The 20,396-nt window shown below is 48.1% G+C and overlaps 2 protein-coding genes across 4 annotated transcripts in view; both read left to right on the top strand.

The window, feature by feature from the left end:
* Positions 1-14,769, top strand: part of LOC143371996 (uncharacterized) — a 48,230-nt gene extending 33,461 nt beyond the window's left edge. For all 3 annotated transcript variants that reach the window (XM_076817764.1, XM_076817766.1, XM_076817765.1), the window contains 5 exons: positions 6,504-6,697; positions 8,157-8,269; positions 10,296-10,537; positions 12,614-12,765; positions 12,911-14,769. In XM_076817764.1, coding sequence (XP_076673879.1) covers positions 6,504-6,697; positions 8,157-8,269; positions 10,296-10,537; positions 12,614-12,765; positions 12,911-13,105 — 896 coding nt within the window. In that variant the 3' untranslated portion in view covers positions 13,106-14,769. The remainder of the gene's footprint in view (positions 1-6,503; positions 6,698-8,156; positions 8,270-10,295; positions 10,538-12,613; positions 12,766-12,910) is intronic.
* A 2,575-nt stretch (positions 14,770-17,344) lies between these two features.
* Positions 17,345-20,396, top strand: part of LOC143371991 (beta-1,4-N-acetylgalactosaminyltransferase bre-4) — a 54,825-nt gene continuing 51,773 nt past the window's right edge. The window contains exon 1 of the mRNA XM_076817756.1: positions 17,345-17,904. The gene's annotated coding sequence lies outside the window, so the exon portion shown is untranslated. The remainder of the gene's footprint in view (positions 17,905-20,396) is intronic.

The raw sequence follows: 20,396 nt of genomic DNA, 5'->3' as shown, positions 1-20,396 counted from the left end.
TGTCGGCAAGTGGGGTTGGTGGAGAGGGAAGAAGGATAAATGTAAATAAAAATTGCGATGAGGGGGGAAGGAGGAGGAGCTCTCTCGAAGAGCACGCGATTTCTCGAGCTTCCGAAAGCTCGAGTGCAGACGGGGAAATATGCGGTCTGTTCGGGCGGGGATTTAATTGACTTTTACCCAGCCGCCGTTACTTTTTCACATTTATTTTATTCGACGCGTAATTAGATTTTGAATATAAATGGCCGCGCGATTGGCCGGACGTAGCTCGAGCGACAAACAGACAGGGGTTGGGATTTGAATTTTAAGCGCCCCGCCGCTCTATCGACGGGGATGCAAAGCGGGGAGCAAAGCGAAAAACTGGAGGCAAAGGAGGACGCCAGAGGATGCAATTGCGCGGAGCAAAGAAGAGGAATCTTATCGTTCGCGTAGCTGCCGAGGATTTCGAGAAAAAGAAATTGCTCCGCGCCAGTTGGCATTGTTGGCGTCCTTTCTCGTCCACGCTTGTCTCCCGATGGCGCTTCCTCTTTCTAGGATGCGCCCCCTTTCCCGATACAGAAGAGTAATTGACACTTTCTGCGACAAAAGCCTTCTCCTAAGAGGGAGCAACGAAATTTCACGGACGTGCCCGGCACGTAACGTTATTTCTCTCTTCCGAAGCAGTCTTCTCCTGAAAGCAGCCTCCAGCCGGCACCGGCGTCGTTCCGTCTGTGTATATACCTACCCCTCTGCCCCGAAAACGTGTCCAATCGAGGGATCGCCCACCCCTTTATCTCGCTTTATAATTGAAAGTCGAAGGGCGTTGAGGAAATAAAGGGAAAGGGACTGTTCGCGCGATCGTGTCGAAACTGCCGACGATATTCATTATTCCATCGGGGAGGTGTTGCGCGTAAGATTAAGCGAGGCGCTTTGCAAGTCCGCTGTTCGAAATTCCGAATGGCAGAGTTTCCAGCGTATGGAAAATGCGAGAGAGAGAGTTCCTTCGATTAGCACGGAACGCCAGTTCCGCTGAATTACTCGACTATATACTGGATTATCGGGAGCAAGAAACAGTTGTGCCTGCTTGAGCTTTAGGGCCGTAACGAACCGACCGAATTCAATTGAACGGTGAAATTAAAAGAGGGGGAGATATGCGTGCCAAGCGATAATAGTCCTTTGTAAGGAGCATTGTCGGCGGCCCACTATAATCGTTAGAATTAAAAGGGCCGGGATGAAAGGATTTCCTTATCGTCCAGTTTAATGCCGAGTGTGTTAACGTTTCCCCGGGGGAAACTTTTTCGAGTTATCTCGAGACTAACCAGCTGGTCAGGAGCGTATCTTTTAATTATTCGTGTAGCAGGGAGATTGTTTGCGAAGCCCAGACGCAATTAGTCGGCTCGGTAACGCAACTTTTAAAACTTGTCCGCGGGAGCGAACCGGAATCGCCTGTCTTTTCTTCGTTGACACTCACTTCCACTTCCCACTTGCTACCTTTTCTTACGTTCGCATAATCAAAGAAAAGTCAAGGTATATACGTCCGTATATACCGCCAACGCCTGGCCTTTGCTTCGGGAAATCAGTGCAACGGCACGCGTTCCTTTTCACAGAACTTCGCGAAACAGAGGACCACGGAACCGCACGTTTGCGCGGGATTGTTAATGCGGCGCTACCTGTCGACAGTCTTCAAGCAAGGTGGATGCGAGTTTTAATCGCTTCGGACAGTTTAATCGCGTATTATTCCGGTATGTTTCAAGATTAATGCGTTTAATATAGCGATAAACAGTATCAGGCACGGAAGCTATTTTCCGCGGGCGTGAAATTATTTCATTACGGTTAATCCCATTAACTCCCCGACACAAATCAATACGATATACAGTGAGCGTAAAAAGTATTCGTACAGCGAGCAATTTAAAGTAAAACTTCGTACATCCATGTCAGTAATCGATTTTAACGGGGAAAAAAATGATTAATACATATTCTTCGATGTTTGTAGAATAGATTTTGTGTAAACAAAAATTTAGTCCCCTTATCATTTACAAAGATATTAACATAAACAGATAAACGTGCAGAAATGGACGCGCAAAAAGTATTCGTACGGTTGAATAAAGAATTAATAAACTATGGAAATAAACTAAATATTTAATGTTTTAATAGTTTGCGAGATTGCCTTTTATTTGCACTAGCATGGATGTGCTTGTTCAGGATGTCGATATAAACTCTGTGATTCATACTACCATCGATGAAATGTAGAGATTCCACTCCAACGGCGCTCACACAGCCCCAGACAAATGCAGAACCCCCGCAGTATTTCATCGTAGGTCGTGAATTTTCTTTTCTGAACTCTGTGTGTTCTTTTCTCTCCATACAGTGGAGTGTGCTTTGGACCCAAGTATTTCGAATTCACTAACGCAAAGAAATTCGAAATATTTGGGTCCTAAACACACTTCACAGTATGGAGAAAAAAGAACACAGAGTTCAGAAAAGAAAATTCACGACCTACGATGAAATACTGCGGGGGTTCTGCATTTGTCTGGGGCTGTATGAGTGCCGTTAGAGTGGAATCTCTACATTTCATCGATGGTAGTATGAATCATAGAGTTTATATTGGTATCCTGCACAAGCACATCCATCCTAGTGCAAATGAAATAGGACTTAATGACAAATTTATATTTAACCATGACAATGATCCAAAGCATTCTGCATGTAATACTGGGCAGAGGGTTTTGTATAACACCAAAATATTTGAAAACGCCGCCATAATCACCACATATCAATCCCATACAGCATCTATGGGATTATCTGGACAAAAAAACACGTAATCACAATATTACATTTAAAGAAATTTTAAAGTAGAGTAAAATACAGCCTGCTATAATATCCAACTTAGTAAACCAATGAGCCTCAAAGCTGTTATAAAATCAACAGGCAATCTCACAAACTATTGAAACATTAAATATTTAGTTAAATAATTCTTTATTTAACTGTACGAATACTTTTTGCGCGTCCATTTCTGCACGTTTATCTGTTTTCGTTAGTATCTTTGTAAATATTAAGGGGAATATAATTTTGTTCACACAAAATCTATTCTACACACATCGAAGAATATGTATTAATCATTTTTCCCCGTTGAAATTTATTACTGGCATGTATATACAAAGTTTCACTTTAAATTGGACGCTGTACGAATACTTTTTACACTCACTGTACCCACTGTTCGGAATTAAACTTTTAAAGCTGCGCCCAATACATTATCGTTGTTCTGCCTCCGAAACGATAATATCGTGAAAACGTGGACTGGTTAGAAGGGAAGAAAGAGCCGCGTACCTGCTGTACGCGTATGTGCAAGTACATAGAAACGTCTATTTCGAGGCCCTCTTGAATAGAATCCCGCGGTGGATCATGATCGGGGAAATACAGGAAATGAAGAGTCATTCACTCAACGTCGCTATTCTCTTTTTTGAATTTCCTTCTGCAGTTATTGAAAGGCTCCATTGATCCGAATGCGCGGTATTACGGGGAGCAATGAGCCCGAAAGCGCTCGCAGCGAAAGAATCACAATATCCCAGGGAATAAGCAGATTCCAGGAATACTTTTTCCAGCGAGTTAAGAAGGCCACCGAATCACAGTGATATCAGAAGTCGAGTACACACAGGGAATTCATCAGGAAGATGGTTTCATGCGAATTCATCCCCCGCCTCGTCGAGGGTCAGTCCAGCAATCCCGACCAACCCCGGTAAATCGGTCCGCGTGATTAGCTTCGTTTACGTAATTCACGGAACCTGCGTGGGAGCCAATTAACGATCGATGGTGCATCGATGATGCGCGGACAAACCGGGGTGCAGGTATTAAACGAATCGCAGCGGACTCCGTACCGTGGGGAGCAACGTTACAGTAGCGGCGTTTATTTATCGGTTGCCGATCGGCTGAAAACAAGCAAGCAGTTTGCGGATGATCGTCAAGTTCGATCGCACTGGCGGTTTGAGATTTCATGCCGATTAGGTCGCTGATTGCAGGACGCGATACCGTCTGCCTGTACATGTACGTATGTCTCTTTCCGCGATTCTGGTTGAGTGTCAAGTGGAAATATTCCTCTCTCTCTCTCTCTGTAGAGGAAATTTATGGCGCGGATGAAAAATCTGCTTGTGTTTGACGTGGAGAGCCATAGACGAAACGAACTGGTCATCATTTTTCGGGCGGATACCTCTTGTGTCTGAAGCAATAAACATTTCCTGAAAAACGGTGGAGGGAGATGTCCGTTACAGAACAGAGGAGCAACCGTTCGCCGAATGGCCGGAGATATCTATCGAATGAATCAGGCCAGAAGTAAAGGAGAAATAAATCCGAAATCGGAGGGTCACGTGGCCACCGCGGTAAAAGGCCTCGACGGAGATTTAATTTGCGGTTCGCCACTCGGCGGTCGGGCCGGCGGAAAATCTCGATTCAATGTTTTTCATCTTCCCCCGTCGTTCTTTTGCTCTTGCGGCCTGGGGTCTGCGGCCTGAGGCCTTCCATAGAAATTAGAACTGTGAAACTTAATAATCATCGCGCCAACCGACCGGGAATATTCACGGCAGAATGGAAATTCCCGTCGGATCGCTGGGCGACTGTAGCGGGGCTCGCGATGCGAAAATGTTTTCCCGCTTCGCGCGAATCTGCTCGTGGTTCTCTAATTATTCCCCGGCAGGCGCATATTTGCTCCGTAAACTTTCCCCTTTGACTTTTAAAATGGCGAGAAACGAGTCGAATGGGTGGCAATTCGGAAGGGCGGTGGCAAGCTCGCGTGGCTGGCTTGGCTCTCGAGGTAGCTTGAAAAGCGGCGAATTTTTTTGCGCTAAGGAAATTAGACTTGTACAAGGTGGAGTGTCGGGCTGGCCTCGGCTCTGCGAGTGGCTTACTTTCCTACGCTAGACGGCACGTAGTAATTGCTGAAAAACACGGCGTAATTGCTTTCAATTCTTTCGAGTGCGCGACCGGGGCAGGGGGGCGAGGAAGCTCGTCATGTTCCCTAAGTGCTTTTACCCGAAAACTTCCAGCGATGCGACCTGCCGCTACCCACGGTGCACGGCTCTCCTCGCTGATCAAAAACAAGTAGCTAGGTACAGCAATAATATTAAAGTGCTTCGTACAATTCCGATGACACTGTGCTACGTGCAGGGACAAAGGGGTAGCGTTGTCGAGCGTACGGTAATCCCGGAATGTCTCATATTTTGCACGGCGGCGAGAATGAGAATTACAACGGGAACAAAAGCTTATTACCTGCGGACAGATGCGTTTCAAAGGTTTTTCGTTAATTGTCTCTCGAGATGGACGTTTGGAACGGTAACTTTTTCGTCAAAGAGAGCACCGAGGAGCTGCCTGAACGAACGTTTGGTCCTTTGTACGAGTTGGCGGGTACAAAGGGTATCGTCGGACATCGAAACAATCGCCGGATCGTCTAATTGGATCGCAGACGCAGGAAAGCCGTGCGGGGGAACTTAATTGGAGCGACGTCGGGAGCGGGGGGCGACATTGGAGGATGTAATTACTGAACGAGGCAAAATTCAAGGGGGGCCAGACACGCGGCGAAAAGGTGGGAATTTTTTCGAACCACGGTCAAGGAGCGTCTCAACGACTCGTTCCTTGCTGGCGCTCGCCGAGGACCGCGGAACCAAGAGCCGAGAGCCGAGGCGGAACAAAAATTTATCCGCCGTGTCGCGCCTCTCTGATTCCCTTTATAAAAGTTTCGGCGTTTATACGGTGCGCGCGTCCTGGAGCACTGCAAGGGAGCGCCGTTTGCAATGCCCCGAAAGTACCGGAATCGATTTTCCTTCTGCACGGCACGTCAAAAGTAGAAAGAACTTTGCTCGGCTCTGCTCTTACAGAACTCCCGCAGTCTCCCCAAGGAATACTTGCCTTTGTCGTTTGCCACGATGGAGCGATAATATATCTCCTTGGTTTTTCCACGGGAACTACTCCCAGAACTTCGATGCTCGATACGGTCTGACTAACGTACACGATTCTGCGATCCGCCTCTTAAAAATACTCGCGAGTCTGCCCCCATTGGCGAGCCGCCTTTGCAGGAACACGCTACCCGTTCAGAAACGCTACCTACGCGCCGTACGTAGAACATTGTCCTCTCCTACGCTGCTGGAATTTCAGTTGGGATAAGAGAAGCTCCTTTAATCTCGCGAGTAATAGCAACGATCGTTCCTTCGTTTCGCTCCATCCGCTTTCCTTCGGCTGGATCCAATGGATCCTCGAATGATCGATAGAGTGCATGGCCAGGGATAGGAGAGATTTTGGGAGAGGACCCGGTCGGACTAATGCTACTAACGCCGCATCAGTCATCCCCCATCTCGACCACCGTGCTATCCATCTCTGGCGAGCTGTTGCTCGCAGACTCCATAGATTCGATCGAGTAACACAGCCATTAACATAGCGCTCAGCCCCGACGATGAAGCGAATTTAACGCGGAGCGTGCCAGCAGCCGGCGAACAGGCACGAATGGTGCCGGGCGAATTTTCAATACGCTTGACGTTGATTTGCAGAACTATGCGAGGAATGGGCCCTGGCGAATAGTCGCGAATGCGTGGAGGGTGGCGGTTCGGCCGGCACGACGCACGAGGAATCCGAGGATGCGTCCGAGGCGAGGTTCACCCTGAAATATTTGGGCAGTACCCTCGTCGAGACGCCCTCCAGCGAAGAGGCGACCGCGGAAGCGATTAAGACTGTCATCACGATGGTACGTATACATTTTAATCCCCGTGTCGTCCATTCCTCCCCACTAGGACCTAGAAGCCTGCTTTTGTGCGAGCACAACGCTTTTCCACATTGCCGTGCGCTGTCGCGAATAGAAAGAGGAGAGCGAGCATTACAAGGGGAATCGGTTTAGAGTTGATCGATCGAGGCATCGCGACGTGTATCCAATTTTCCGCGTTAGGGCAAAATGAAAATCGTTCCTCGAAAGAGAGAGAGAGAGGGAGAAATCGGTTTTCCGGGGAGCGTGATCGAAGTGTTTCTGAAAAACGACCACCGACGGCTCAAGTGGCGCATAAATCTCGACGGCGTATAACCCCTGTCGTAGCTGGCTCATTAATTTCTCCACCGAGTAAACTATGGCGCTGGATAAGGTCGATAAAGGTTCTCAGCTTGCCGCCCTCCGACTTACCGCGGTCGACTACGAATTTTACCTCTCAATCCTCTCGATGCCAACCCCTAGCGGACCGCTTTAATTTCCTGGCGATGTAGGCGAGGCGTTCCATTTTTACGTACTTCGCGAATTTGTACCAAGGCTGCGCGTAACCGGGCCCGCTCCGTTTACCCGGTTAATTAGCTTGATTTAAAGCGATCGTCAATAGCTTTGTGAACGGCGAAGCGGCTTGTAGCTGTTACAAACCCTGCCGCGTTCCGTTGATAATCGACGGATTTGACGGCCTCTGACGAGTAATTGCGTTTGCCTTTAACGAAGTTCTGCGGGGAATTGCATTTTCACGTTTTATTAAGCATAAAGGTAGTCGCTGGTCCGTGGCTCGTGAGTCGTGTTGCTTCTCTCGGGCCGGGCTCGCTCCGGAAGCGCTGGATCACCGCCGTCTTCCAATTTCGCCGGGAACTCGCGATTAAAGCGGATTCGCGTAATCTTCGGCGGAGTTAATTCGTTAAGTGGAGCGTTTAGTCTGGCCGAGGCTCGCGATTACGTTACCGTAGAGCGCCGCGAGCAGCTCACCGCGTGCCCGGCAAGATATTTGGTTTCTGCAGGCGGAATTAGCCCGCCTTCTTTTCGGGTCCTTTGTACCCCGCTCCTCTGCTAATCCGGCAAAGCCTCTTATTAAGCAAACATCCCTGCGACGGCAGTGGCGACGCGTCCTTTCAACGGGATCGGATCGTGATGCGATTTTAAGCAGCGCGAACGTCCGTGCGAAAACCGTCGCCGAAAAAGTCGCATCGGCTAAAACGCTTTCAGCGGCAAGGAGGATGCGCCTTACACCGGGAAACGCTGTCTCTGGCGCAGCTGCTTGTGTTACTTCTAAAAGCACGGGCATCTCGTCTCGAGAGCTTCTCTCTGACGAGCCCGCGCGGTGATATACCTGTGCTTACTTGCGCTGCACTGATTCGCGAAACGTTCAACCGTATTTTCCCTCTACTGTCCGAACAGAGGAGCCCCGAGTAGCGCGGGTATTGATGGGATTGTTTTAATATCGTAGGCGAAGGCGAGCGGCAAGAAGTTGCAGAGAGTCTCTCTGGCTGTGAGCTTAAAGGGAATCAGAATGACGGACCTGGCCACGGAAGAAGATCAGCTTCAAGTCTCCATATACAGGTATGCACGAAACGGGACAGAATTTCGTACAACGTATTGCTAGTTTGCGAGACTCGCGTATGCACGCCTGTCACGATCGTGGTTGTAATCGGGCGGGACAGGATTTGTTGCTCCTCTGCGCTGCTGCGTGCATTTTCCCCTGCGCCAGCCAGCATAATATCCGACATTCCCGATAGAACGCATTCGAAATCTCGCGTAATGATGCCAACGAGCAAACGTCACGCGATTCGGATTCTGGCCGCGGGACATTATTCGGCCCGCCAATCAGGCGCGGCGATTTATTGAACGGCCTGCTCCGACAGCCGATCCGACGTTCAGATTCAAAAACAATGCTGTTACATTGTTTTCCCTCGTTTTCGCTGTAACGACCGCGCGCGGCGTCTCGAATAAAGAAGTATTCTGTTCGGAAGCGATTGTATCGAAAGCAATTAACAGCAGCTTTCCCGCGCTCGCGGTAATGAAATTCCCGGAGGGTGTCGGTCGCAGATTTCAATATTTTCATAATACGCCTCACCCGAGAATAGGAGTCTAAATGGGGTTGGTTACCTGAATACGAAATGCTATCAAATATAGCCTCCCTATTGTCCGTGCGCCGGCTTTGTTCGATTATAATACACCCTAAAAGCGTTCAAGTGGTAACGAGGAATTTTACGGTCCGTGGAAAAAAAAAAGTGGGAGAAAGTGGTAACGAGCCGGGCTATACGTTTTCTTAATCGCCGCGCCAGCCCGCGAGCTTTGTTGCGTCACATCGGCGCTGTTAATGCTAGCAGAGTTAAGCGTAAGAGCAGCCACGGTATAGGTAGCTGCAAGTAGAGATCCCTATTTCACGTGTATTTAAATACACGTGTACACGTGTATTAAACGTATCCGTACCTCAATCCGTGTATCTTTTAGTACACGGGTACCCGTGCACTATTTCACGTGTATTTAAATACACGTGTATTTATAAATACACGCATATTAACGTATCCGTATTTTGATTCGTCTGATTTTTAATATCTATAGATATCCCAGAACTCTGAGGGATTGCGAAATTCATAAAAGAATTAATGTATTTAAATATATTTACTAGAATAATATGCGGAAAGTATGGTTTTACAAATTTTCAGATTGTAAGTGATAACACAATTATAAAATTAACAAGATTTATTTAATCGGTTACCTATTTTGATACAAAAAATTAAGGCATTACTGGTAATAAGCGAGTTTCTTTTCAGACGCAACGATAATCCTTAAAATTGAAAAACATCACTCGGTTTTATTACACTTATTGCTTAAGTGACCGCCATTGCCCATTCTCCCGTAGTTAATGCCCAATTCTGATGAAAATAAACAAATACGTTGATACACGTGTATTTAAATACACGTGAAATAGTGCACGGGTACCCGTGTATTAAAAGCTATACGGATCGAGGTGCGGATATATGTAATACACGTGTACCCGTGTACCCGTGTCTTTTTGCTACACGTACCATACCGTGGTCTCTAGCTGCAAGTAAGACGCGGGACTTGAGCGTTCGGGAAGATTTTCTTTATTTCAAAGAATTTCAACACCTACGAAATTAAATTTCTGCTTAGAAAGTTGGGAAGTTGGACGTCTGTTTGTTAATGTTGCGCGTTCCAGGCTCCGCTTCGGAACATCTTCCGTCGCAAGTGTTTTCAGAGAAACTTTCCACCATTGTGATCCCTTTGTTACGTAACCATGGGAAATTCGCGGCGCCCTTGCAGGCGCGTCTCTTCCCAGTGATGAAAACAATTTGCATAAAGCATGTATACATGCGCACATGTATGTACATACATTTGTATCCGGCTGTGCACTCAGTAAGCACTTGTATTCGCTGTTCCGCCGAGACGTTTGCGTTACGCAAATCGCTGGCCGAGACCGCAGCGAATTATAACCGCGTTTCCCGTTGCTTTAGATCCCTCGTATGCCTGCCAGGCTTCTCCTTTTCAAAAGCTTTGATTCCCCCACCGTTTACATGAATTTCGATTCAGATCGCAAGGTAGTTAATAATAATCTTTTCAGAATCTCCTACTGCTCGGCGGACGCGACCCACGACCACGTGTTCGCGTTCATCGCGACAAATCTGAACGAGACGATGGAGTGCCACGCGTTTCTCTGCCCGAAAAGAAAAATGGCGCAAACGGTGACGCTGACGGTGGCCCAGGCCTTTAACACGGCTTACGAGGCTTGGCAGCTGTCCCAGGCCGATCCTAGGATCCATCATGCTCAAGATAAGAGCCCCTCGTTAAACGACGACAGAAACGGTAGGTGGATTAATCTCTTTCGCGATCATCTAACAATGCCGCGCTACGCCAACCAAACCGACCGTGACATTAGACTCGCGAATTCTTAAGCCTGACGCGTCTGAGACACTCGCAACACGCGGGGGTCACGTGTTTCAAAAGAAAGCTGGCTTTCATTCTTTAAATAAATGTTTATAATCACCTAATGAATTTGATCGAATTGGCATTAAAAGTATTTTCATCCCTTCAACTTGGCTCCCCGCAAAATTGAATAGTGCGTCACTGACGTGCTTCAATCAAGCGGTTTCGCCACAGAAAGATGCACGGCATCGCGCTTTAGAACTTCAGGGGTCAATGGTAACTGAACGATACCAGACGTATTTCATTACCCCTAGTCGTGGCTTGACCTTGCACCTTGACACGATTTTTTAGCAAGGTCGTCGTCTCGCCGCTAGAGGCTTGTTTACTTTAACACATGCATGACTTGACCCACATCCCTATTTCGCTTCCGCTCGCACCTGCACGCGTGGTCAGCGAAATTCGAGAAGCCGCCGACTCAGCCGTGCGTTAAAGTAAACACGTGCTGGCGCCGAGACAAGGACGCTAAAAGAAACGTGGGGAAAGAAGTCGCGAGCCTCCGGAGGGTCGTAAGCAGTGTGTCTCACTCGTCACACCCCTCTCGCTTCCCATTCATCCCATTTAAGAATCCACGTGTATACGTGAAACTAAAGTGCGACGCTTATTAACCTTTAGAGGGTTCGCAAATTCATAAGTAGCCACTATAGTGGCTACCTAAGACTCTGAATACTTTGCTGGCCACTTTGATGGTATATATGCATAAATTTTAAGTAAATAAAATTTACAATTTCAATGAAAAAACCCCGGCCCTCTAAAGGTTCAACCAATTCTCGATAACAGAACCGATGCGTGCGAATCCGCCTCAACGAGATCAATCGATAGGTCCTCGGAATACGGCAATCTCAGAAGACGATCAACCTCTAACGTCCTATCGTTTAATCCACGATAAAGTTCCATCGCCTGGGCGCGCGGCGGTGCAATATACGCGCGCGGCCGTGCGCTAAACTCCCCGTGAGCGCGGATATTGCGGAGAGCCTCGGCGAAGGTTATGAGTGCAGCCGAGGAAATTGTCCGGTAATATTGAACTTCATATAGTCCGGGCAGCAACATTACGGAAAAGTAGGACAATTACACCTGGTCCGCTCCGTGGGTCCGCTCGGACACTGTCGGCAGCGTTTGCCTGAAACGGAATTAGCCGCGATTACAAGCAACGGCTAGATAATCACGCGCCAAACTGTGGCGAACTAAGTGGAACGTAATTCAGTCGGTTTGCAAGAGAATAATTAAAGTCGTTCAAGCGAGGTAGAGGATCAGAGGAATACTGCGATCCGAACATTCGCAGGAATTAAAATATCATGATTGCTGGCTGCTTCCGAGGGCAACGTTTACATTAATTCTGGTAGTGGGTGGTAGTTAGGAGTTAAGCGTCCGTCTGGGTGCCTGGCCAAGGCAGCTGGTAGCGTTTTACTGTTTAGAGTGCAGATTAATCGGGAATAATGTACGGGTGCAGTACTCGGATGCATCTGGCTGGCGAATAGCAGGTGCCACGGTGGGAATTCGGCGAGCCTGAGACATTTTCAGCAAATGTCCTGGACACGCGTATCGGTTAGCGTCGGAGGTATACGGGTACAGGGTAAATAATCAGCGGCGCATCGGTAATTAATGAGGCGGCGCCGTTTCACGGTTCCGAGCGGCGAAACGACTCGAAGCTACCAATTAGCGGCAAGCTAGAAATCGGTGTTGGTGTGTACGAAGGTTCTGGCTTGCACGTTACAGAGGCTCCTGGAGATTGGTGTGCACGTGGGTCGATAATGAAAGTGTACACCTAGGAAGCTATATGGCGCGGATGCGACGAGAGGTTCCATTTCGCTATTTGCGCAAATGGGATTCGGCTATCACTGTTTGTCATTTACTCGGTCGCGTTAATATTGAGCTACGCGCGGACCACTCAGCCGCCGGATGACGACTGCGTCGGCGGAAAACTGCCCTTGCTAACCGATTTCTCGTTTCTGCTTCCAGAGAACGGCGAGAGGAAGCTGAAAAGCGAGGAGACGAGATCGCCGGGCAACGAGGAGAAGAAGCCGAGCGACCAGCGATGCAACGCGAACGATGCCCAGAAGAATCTTCTCATTGATTTATCGAATGACACTAAACCGACGGGAAATTCATGGGTGAGCGATAAAACGCGAATGCATTTGACGCGGCGCTATAAATCTGGGTCGTAGCAGAGATGCGTTGGGAAAGGCGTCTCTAAGATCGAGTAAATGGCTAAGGTGATTTGCAAACGAAGGGGTAAGGGTACGACGATACTTGCAGGTCTGCTTCGAGGAGGAGTCGGGGCAAGACGGCAAGAAGGTGCAGAAGAAGAGCAACGCTACTAGCATCCCCATGACGACTCTGAGGCATACGACGGGTTCGTCGTCTCATCACGTCGTGCCGAGGCCAACGACGGCTTTCAAAATGCAAAACGCTTGGGGGGAGTCGAGATCGGTGGACCTGATGTGCTCGTAGCAGGCGTAGCCAACGGCCGATAGCTTCCGGGACGTGCCATTAATCACTGGCCTCTGGAAGCACCTGTCGAACAACGGCCCACCGAAGAAAATCAACCAATAGGTTAATTATTATCGGCTAACACCGACGCGCTCTGGAAACTTTTTAATCGCTGATGGATCGGATCGTTGGGAGAAATGCCCCGCGAGGAACATCGCCTCGAGTGCACGGGGTGCTCGGTGTCGACCGCCTCCGCTCTGAGAATTACCTGGTTAGACTTTGATCGCGATACGTACTTGTTTCTGCGCGGCTGGACTTGTCCGAATACGCTTAATGATGTTTGCCAAGTATCGCGGAGTCGACTGTAGCGCAGGCGGTGTGATATGCTATGTCCCGTGATCTTCGCGATGAGTTTTCTGTCCTCGCAGAACGAACGACGTCGAGCGGTCCTCGGGAGGACCAGCGAGATCGATGGAAAGAGGCACTCGAGTTCACGGCCAGCAAGTGGGAACAATTTTCACAACCATTTTGTATAACGCGTGTATCCGTGCCAATTCTTTCACACATATCGTACACAACTTCGTACCACTGTACTACGCGCGTGCTAACGCACCAACCTCCGCCACTTCTAACGGTGCGACGGAGTTTTCTTATCGGACGATTTCGCATACGTCGAATAGAGAATTGAGCCGAGGCGGCGATGTATGTACGTGTGTATATACAGCCGCCTGATCGTCCACGTCGAAAGGAACAAAGATTCCGTTTCTTAATTTTAAGCGAACCTTATCTATCGTTAAATAGCTGGGCTATTTTTTTAGTTGCACGTTTTTAAACTCGTGCGTACGCGAAGGGAACACACGGAGCGTGCGCGTACGTTTAATCGTTAACGTAGAACGTACTAATAGCATCTTCGATGTTAATACAGCTTCTTACTCTGTAATTTTTAAGGGAAGATTATATCGACGACGCAGTTCGTTCATTTCTCTTAGGATGATAAAGAAAAAAAAACGAATATCAATTCTATACTTTGGACGTACACTTCAGTAGGTGGTGTCAAAGACACGATCTTTATCGAATCAATGGACTAGCGCGGTTCGATCTTAGGAGAATGATTTCATGTATATGTTGTAAACGCGTATATCCATTTAGCTATAGAATATTGTTTACCGTCATCACTCAAATATAATTTACCCCGAATGTGTGTGTGTGTAGCGTGTAAAGCGTATGGTTCAGGCATTACGATTTATACTAGATGCTTGAACGATACACGCGTGCATGTGTAACAAACACGCGACCGCTCTCCCAATCGTGTAACTCTGAATCTGGAAATCACGTTTTCATTCTAGTTACATGGTATTGCCGATAGACCAACGGGATGGTGGAAAGCGATTGCCATTCGCGACGCTCGCGTTTGTTTGTGAAAAGTCCGGAATGCCAGTCGATCGACTATCAATTTTTCTATCTCACGGTTTCATTCGTAGCTGAAATGCTATTTTCATCGTTAACGAACATCGCGAGCGAGTATCAGGATATTTGAACAGGTGCTTCGATGATGGGAATCCGGGATAATTTTTTATGCTCGTGACTCGATGGGTGTGACGCATTTCGGATGCGCAGTTTCGCCTAATATCCCTAAGTGTTAGAACGTAAGAAGTACACGAGAAATACACACATACATATCTAAACCGTGTTTTACTGTCAGCGGGAGATATCAGCTTCGAAAATCGTACCGACCATTTTCAATCGAGCCCGAAGTCTCGCTGAATTTCGCCCACGTACGTTTTATTGATTTAGTGCTCCGCCGAAATGTCGTCCGCATCTCTGCGGATCTGTGAAAGATGGCGACAGATATCAACTCCAGAAGCGAAAGATCGAACGCGAACAACAGCGCTCCATTGAAATGAAACTCGTGAAATTCGTTGCCGACAGTAGCAACAGATGGAGGCCCGTGTTCAAACTACATTCTTAAAATGAACGGTACTCGAGTGCCCCGAAAATTGTAACAGGCTAAGGTGGAACGCGGCTGTTTGGGTAAGCTTGGTTTCACGATTCGTCGATACGTCCTCGGGCTATTTAGGAGCGGCCGAACGGTGGCCAGCCATGCGAAAGCAAAGGCGAGGACGTTGATGCAGAAATGCTCGGGGGTTGCTGCATAGAGGGTGTGCAAACGAGCGCGTTTCAGTCGAGAAAATAGAGACGAAGCGGAGGATGGAAAGGGCCGCGGCCGACTCGTCAACTAGCAGACAAAACAGGCTACTTTTCTATGTAACTAGGTGCTTTTCGGTGCTTGACGGATGCCCTACATACGAAACTACTCTCGGGCGGTCCTTTCAGACCGAGATGCAGCATTTTTCCGGAAATACATTTTCTTTATCACGGTGCCCGGTCTGCCGGTTCCGGGCGACGTATGTACTTTCTCCCCCGAGCAACGCGTGGCTTGCAGTTACCTCCACGTAGACTGGACGGGCTACCAAAGGAACAAGTACATTTCCCCGGCGGTTTTTCACCGTGACCACTTGCAAGGGATCACCGCTCGTATATCTTCCGCGTATATCTCTGACACGTACTTCGCCATTTCCCCCCCTTTACCTAGCCGCTCGGAAATAATTTGCTGTTCCTCTTGCGCCGCAGCTACCTTAACGGAAGATTGCGATGGACGAAAGAACGGCCGAATAGAAACGAGGAAATTTTCGAAGACACGAACGCTGCCTGAAGCTTATTTGATGAGACTTGCGGGTGAAGAAGCGGCTCTTCCAGGAAATTACGAGGGTGGTAACGGAGGTGGAAAAAGGAAGGCTAGGAACCCACCCACCCACCCTCCTCCCTCGGCGGCATCGCAATAATGCCTCGACCTCGGCTTTTCGCAGTTTTATTTCCGGGGTTCGCGGAAAATTTTTATCGAACCACGGCGACCTTATGAAACGCTCGCGTAAACTTTGGAACTTTAATAAACGCGCGCCCCCGCCGACAATCGACCAGCCGGCGAGCTCTAAAAGGGCGAAACTCTTGCAGAATTCTTTACGCCGAGCACTTTAAACCACAATGAACGAGTAAACAAAACCACCTGGCCCCACGGTTGACGAGTCTCGTGTGTCCAACGTTCCACGAAAGAGAATGGCAAACTTGAGGAAACGTGGCGGAGTTGCGAAACGAATCTGTCGCTGATTAAAAATCTCCGCGACGGTAACGCAGTCGGAAGAGCGACGCAAATATTATTCCACGGCTTTTCAACTTCCCTCGCCAACTGAATGTTCCATTAAAGGCAATTACTTGATTAAAACCGGGCCAACGTCAAGTTGGAACGACTAAATAGCCAGCTGGGAATTTATTTGGACCTCGAACGGAGGAACGGTTAGGTCTTTATTTATCGAGGCGGCCTAGACCCATCGAAAAGGGTGTAGATATCAAACGAATCGATTGATTCTGCGAAAGTTTCAACGAGCCGACTTTCACCAAAGAAAGCTTCTGCTTCTCACCAGATAAGTTTCTTTCGCTTGCCGTACCTACTCTCAGCGTCACAGATACTTTCAAAGGAACACGAACTTTACGAGACTCAATGGACAATGGATAGACACAGTTCACATTCGCGGCGATAAGGACTCATTGTACTCCTTCGATTCCGCTATTGATACGCATTCGAACTCTACTGCACGAGATACTTTGCGCGGTTGATACGATTCCTTTCTAACAATAAGTGAGAAACACCATCGTTCTTAGAAACTCGATACGAAGTTCGCTCGAAAACTGCAACTAAAAGGTTATGTTCACGAGTCTGAAATATATTAAAGAAGAGGTGCATTACTCATCGATGATTTTGATAACAGTTCCATTACTGTTCTTTCCAAGCTTTCGACAAAACGAAAATAGTACGCACAGTGGTAGTACCACGAGCCTAATCGAACGTGAAATGGACATGACAGGATAAAAGAGCAAGCTCTACTTAGTAGCTGGACACAAGAACCGTGTCACTCGCTCAACACCTATGCGGCGCAAATTTGCCCATAAACATACAAAACTCCTTTCCTCGATGAAACCCTGGACAAGAAGTCACTCGTGATTAAAACTATAAAACAAAACAGTCGTTTTGCACTAACTCTGAACGTTGCACGTTGAACGCGACCGAGTCTCAAGAGATGGCGCCACGTTCACCTATTGCAGAGCGATCCAAGATGGCGAAGTCGAGACGCACAAGAAGCACGAGAGGCACTCGCGCGCTCGCGTGTTTCGAGGCACACAGTTTGCGGCGCTGCCGCGCGTAGGCGCTGTCGCTCGGCGTGTCAGTCCGAGAGCCGTTCCTCGAGGATGTTCTCGGTAAAGATCTGGGGAAGATCCGTGGCTTCCTCGGTCCTCGATGTTTCCCGCGAGACTCCCGAGTCCTTACGACAGGCATCCGTCAACGGACAACCTTGCATCCACTTCGCTCGCGTCCTCTCACGAGGTATCCCGCAAAGGCAGCGTCTGTTTTACCGTGCGATTGTGCTTCTGGGAATGAGCAGAGAGAGCGTGCTCCTGCCGCAGACTGTCTACGTATAATGCCACACGGATCCCCTGTCAGATGTTCGGCAAGAGATATCGACGCGATCACGTGCTCGCCCCTCGTTCTCTATCGCGCCGTGGTCCGAAGGAAAAGTGGATGCTGATCGGTTGACAAGTGGTGGCAGGGCAACGTTCAACCTCGCTCCACGAGTGGCAGCAAGGAAACCTTCGCACCCATGGGCCACCGGAGCCTGACGCGGATCGCGGAAGCTGTGGCTGCTATTTCCACTTGAAAACAACACGGCATCCAGAAGCTGGTCGTCGCGGAGATCTTCGAACGACTGGTGAGTAGCTTTTCCCATTGTCGAGACGAAAGACAGTCGAGACTCTCGCGCGGCTTCGATCGCCCAATTCTTCGCTCGCGCGTACCTACTTTTTTCGCTCGCGTACTCACGTGACAGCTGACTGCCCAACGGCTGTCACGATCTTACCGAAGGGGCAACGTTTCGATACCGTTTCCCGTGCCGCCAGCAACCGATACGCGATGCGATCTCTGGGCAATTTAGATTTCAATTAGAGCGATGGGAGGGGAATGGGTGTTTCCAGCGACAGAGATGAATAGATTGTAGTCGGAGATCATTTAAATCACTGCGTCATCTTCGCGAAAGGTATATCCACGATATATACGGTCGGATGCTAACGTTAGAAACAGAGGCTGTCGTCGGTCGTGGATGCACGAGGCATCGAACAAAGGCTGACGAGAAAAATCATTGGCCAGACAAATAACGTCGCATTCTTTATTCTTTGTCGGTGGCTCGGCTTCAGTGCTCGATGATCATTGTTTTCATGCCGCTATTGTGTTCCTTCGCCGGGACACGAACCCGGAATCGTTTAACTGGATTTATTCCAGAGCTTTTCGTTAGCCATCGTATTGGAAGTTAATTAAACGACCGGCCTGGCGGGTCGCGTCCTCGAATATGCCTCCGTGTTACGTATTATTTAGTCGTGACGGATAAATTTCGAGCGGCAACGCGATGCGGTCGTTTAAATGGGTGGAAGCTGACGGTCGAACGGAACGAAATACAGGCTGTTCCAGAACTATCGACGTTCACTCGACAAACCTTCGCAACATTTACTCTTTCGTTCGAACCGAGTGGTCACGAATTGTGCGACGGAACAACTTTTAAACGAAGAAACGAAACCTCGGCAACGATATGTTTACGGCCCCCGTGTCAACTGAATGTTTTTCTTCCATTCCGGTGAATTCTGCTTTCGTCCCGTTCCACTAACACTGCCGCGGTTCTCAACTAGCCTGTATACGCGGCCGACGTATCTACGAAGCTTGAGATTCGGAAGAAATCCATTCTCGCCGAGACAGATTTGGTTAAAACAATAGGGTATGCGATGACCTAAATGTGCGATAGTCCGTTTTTAATCTTCGCAGATGGAATGCACGCATCGATAAACGTCGGCCTGTCCTAGCTGACAAACTACCTTGAATTCCCTGGCCATCCTTGCCACGTTTTCAACCGCTCTGCGATCGACCACCGGGCTGATAAAATTTCAGTTAGAATACCGACCCCCCCTCGCGCAATGCACACTTGATCAGCTTGCTTTTCGAATTTACGCGATCGCTTAGGGAATCGCTGCTGGAAAAACTGTGGGAAGGGGAACGAAGAAAAAAAAGCTACGTATCCTGCTCGCTGACCCGGCTACGCCGTAATAACGCGACTGACCTTGCACAACGAGTTACTGCCTTTCAAAGCGTGAAAGAAAACCATCCAAACGACATTCGCATTGCAACGCAATGCGCTAATTGTGTAACGCGGTGTGAAATTCAAACACGGATTCCGAAAGCGTCCGGGCATACCGGGATTGCTGGGAATTTTATCCCCGAACGGCGATTGAGAAACTGTCAGACAGATATCGATCGTAAAATCCGTAATTCCGTATAAATATCCAAAGCAGCGTAACGCCTGCACGGATGCAAAGTGTTAGCGGTGTGTCGAGATGGGTGCGCAGCAATTAAAGCGTTCGAGCACCTATGTATGCATACGCCTCGATTCGTGAATCTCTTACGGTACGAAACCAGCTGTGGAATGGTAAATTCAGTGCGATTGCCTTGGAATAACATAAATATCGCAGACTAACTGTTTCGATGCTCTTCGAAAGGGCAGTTTCAATGCTAGCCCATCCGCTGTTGCGTAGATTTTTTTTTTGGAAAATTATCGCTCCGACGCGGGTTTCGTGTAGAGTGGAGACTAGGGTGGCTCTAATTTTCGACTTTCGAATTTTCTTCGGGGCACCCCCCTCCAGAATAGTTCAGAATAATTAAAAAAAAATCCGTGTAAAGTTTGAGCTCGATTGGATAACGGGAAAAGGTGCCCCTGGGTCCTTAAACTTTTAAATCATTATTTAACAGCTCGCGAAGTCGATTTTATATAATATCCTCCAAGTTATTGATTAAATAAAAAAATGTGTCAAACAAAAGTTGTAGATCCGGACAAGGAGCATCTTTTATGTTGTATTACTTTTTCTCGTGCGAAAAACGGTTTTCGAAAAAGGTCCGAAAAACTAAAAAAAAACTTTTTTCCCTCAAATTTTTGAAAGTTTAAATGTTTCTAGAACACTTTTTATTTGTGACGGCGAACAAAAAAATGGAAGTTTTATTTTCGGGGACTATTTTTTCAACATTTAAGGGGGGGGGGTGGCATATACCGAAATATGCGAAAGAGATAATTTTTTTTTTAGTTTTTCGGACTATTTTCGAAAATCGTTTGTCGCACGAGAAAAAGTAATAAAACATAAAAGATGCTCCTTGTGCGGATCTACAACT

The sequence above is a fragment of the Andrena cerasifolii genome, chromosome 8, assembly GCF_050908995.1.
Source record: "Andrena cerasifolii isolate SP2316 chromosome 8, iyAndCera1_principal, whole genome shotgun sequence".
Taxonomy (NCBI): domain Eukaryota; kingdom Metazoa; phylum Arthropoda; class Insecta; order Hymenoptera; family Andrenidae; genus Andrena; species Andrena cerasifolii.
The sequence above is the reverse complement of the archived record's forward strand: the minus strand, read 5'-3'. Positions and strand labels throughout refer to the sequence as shown.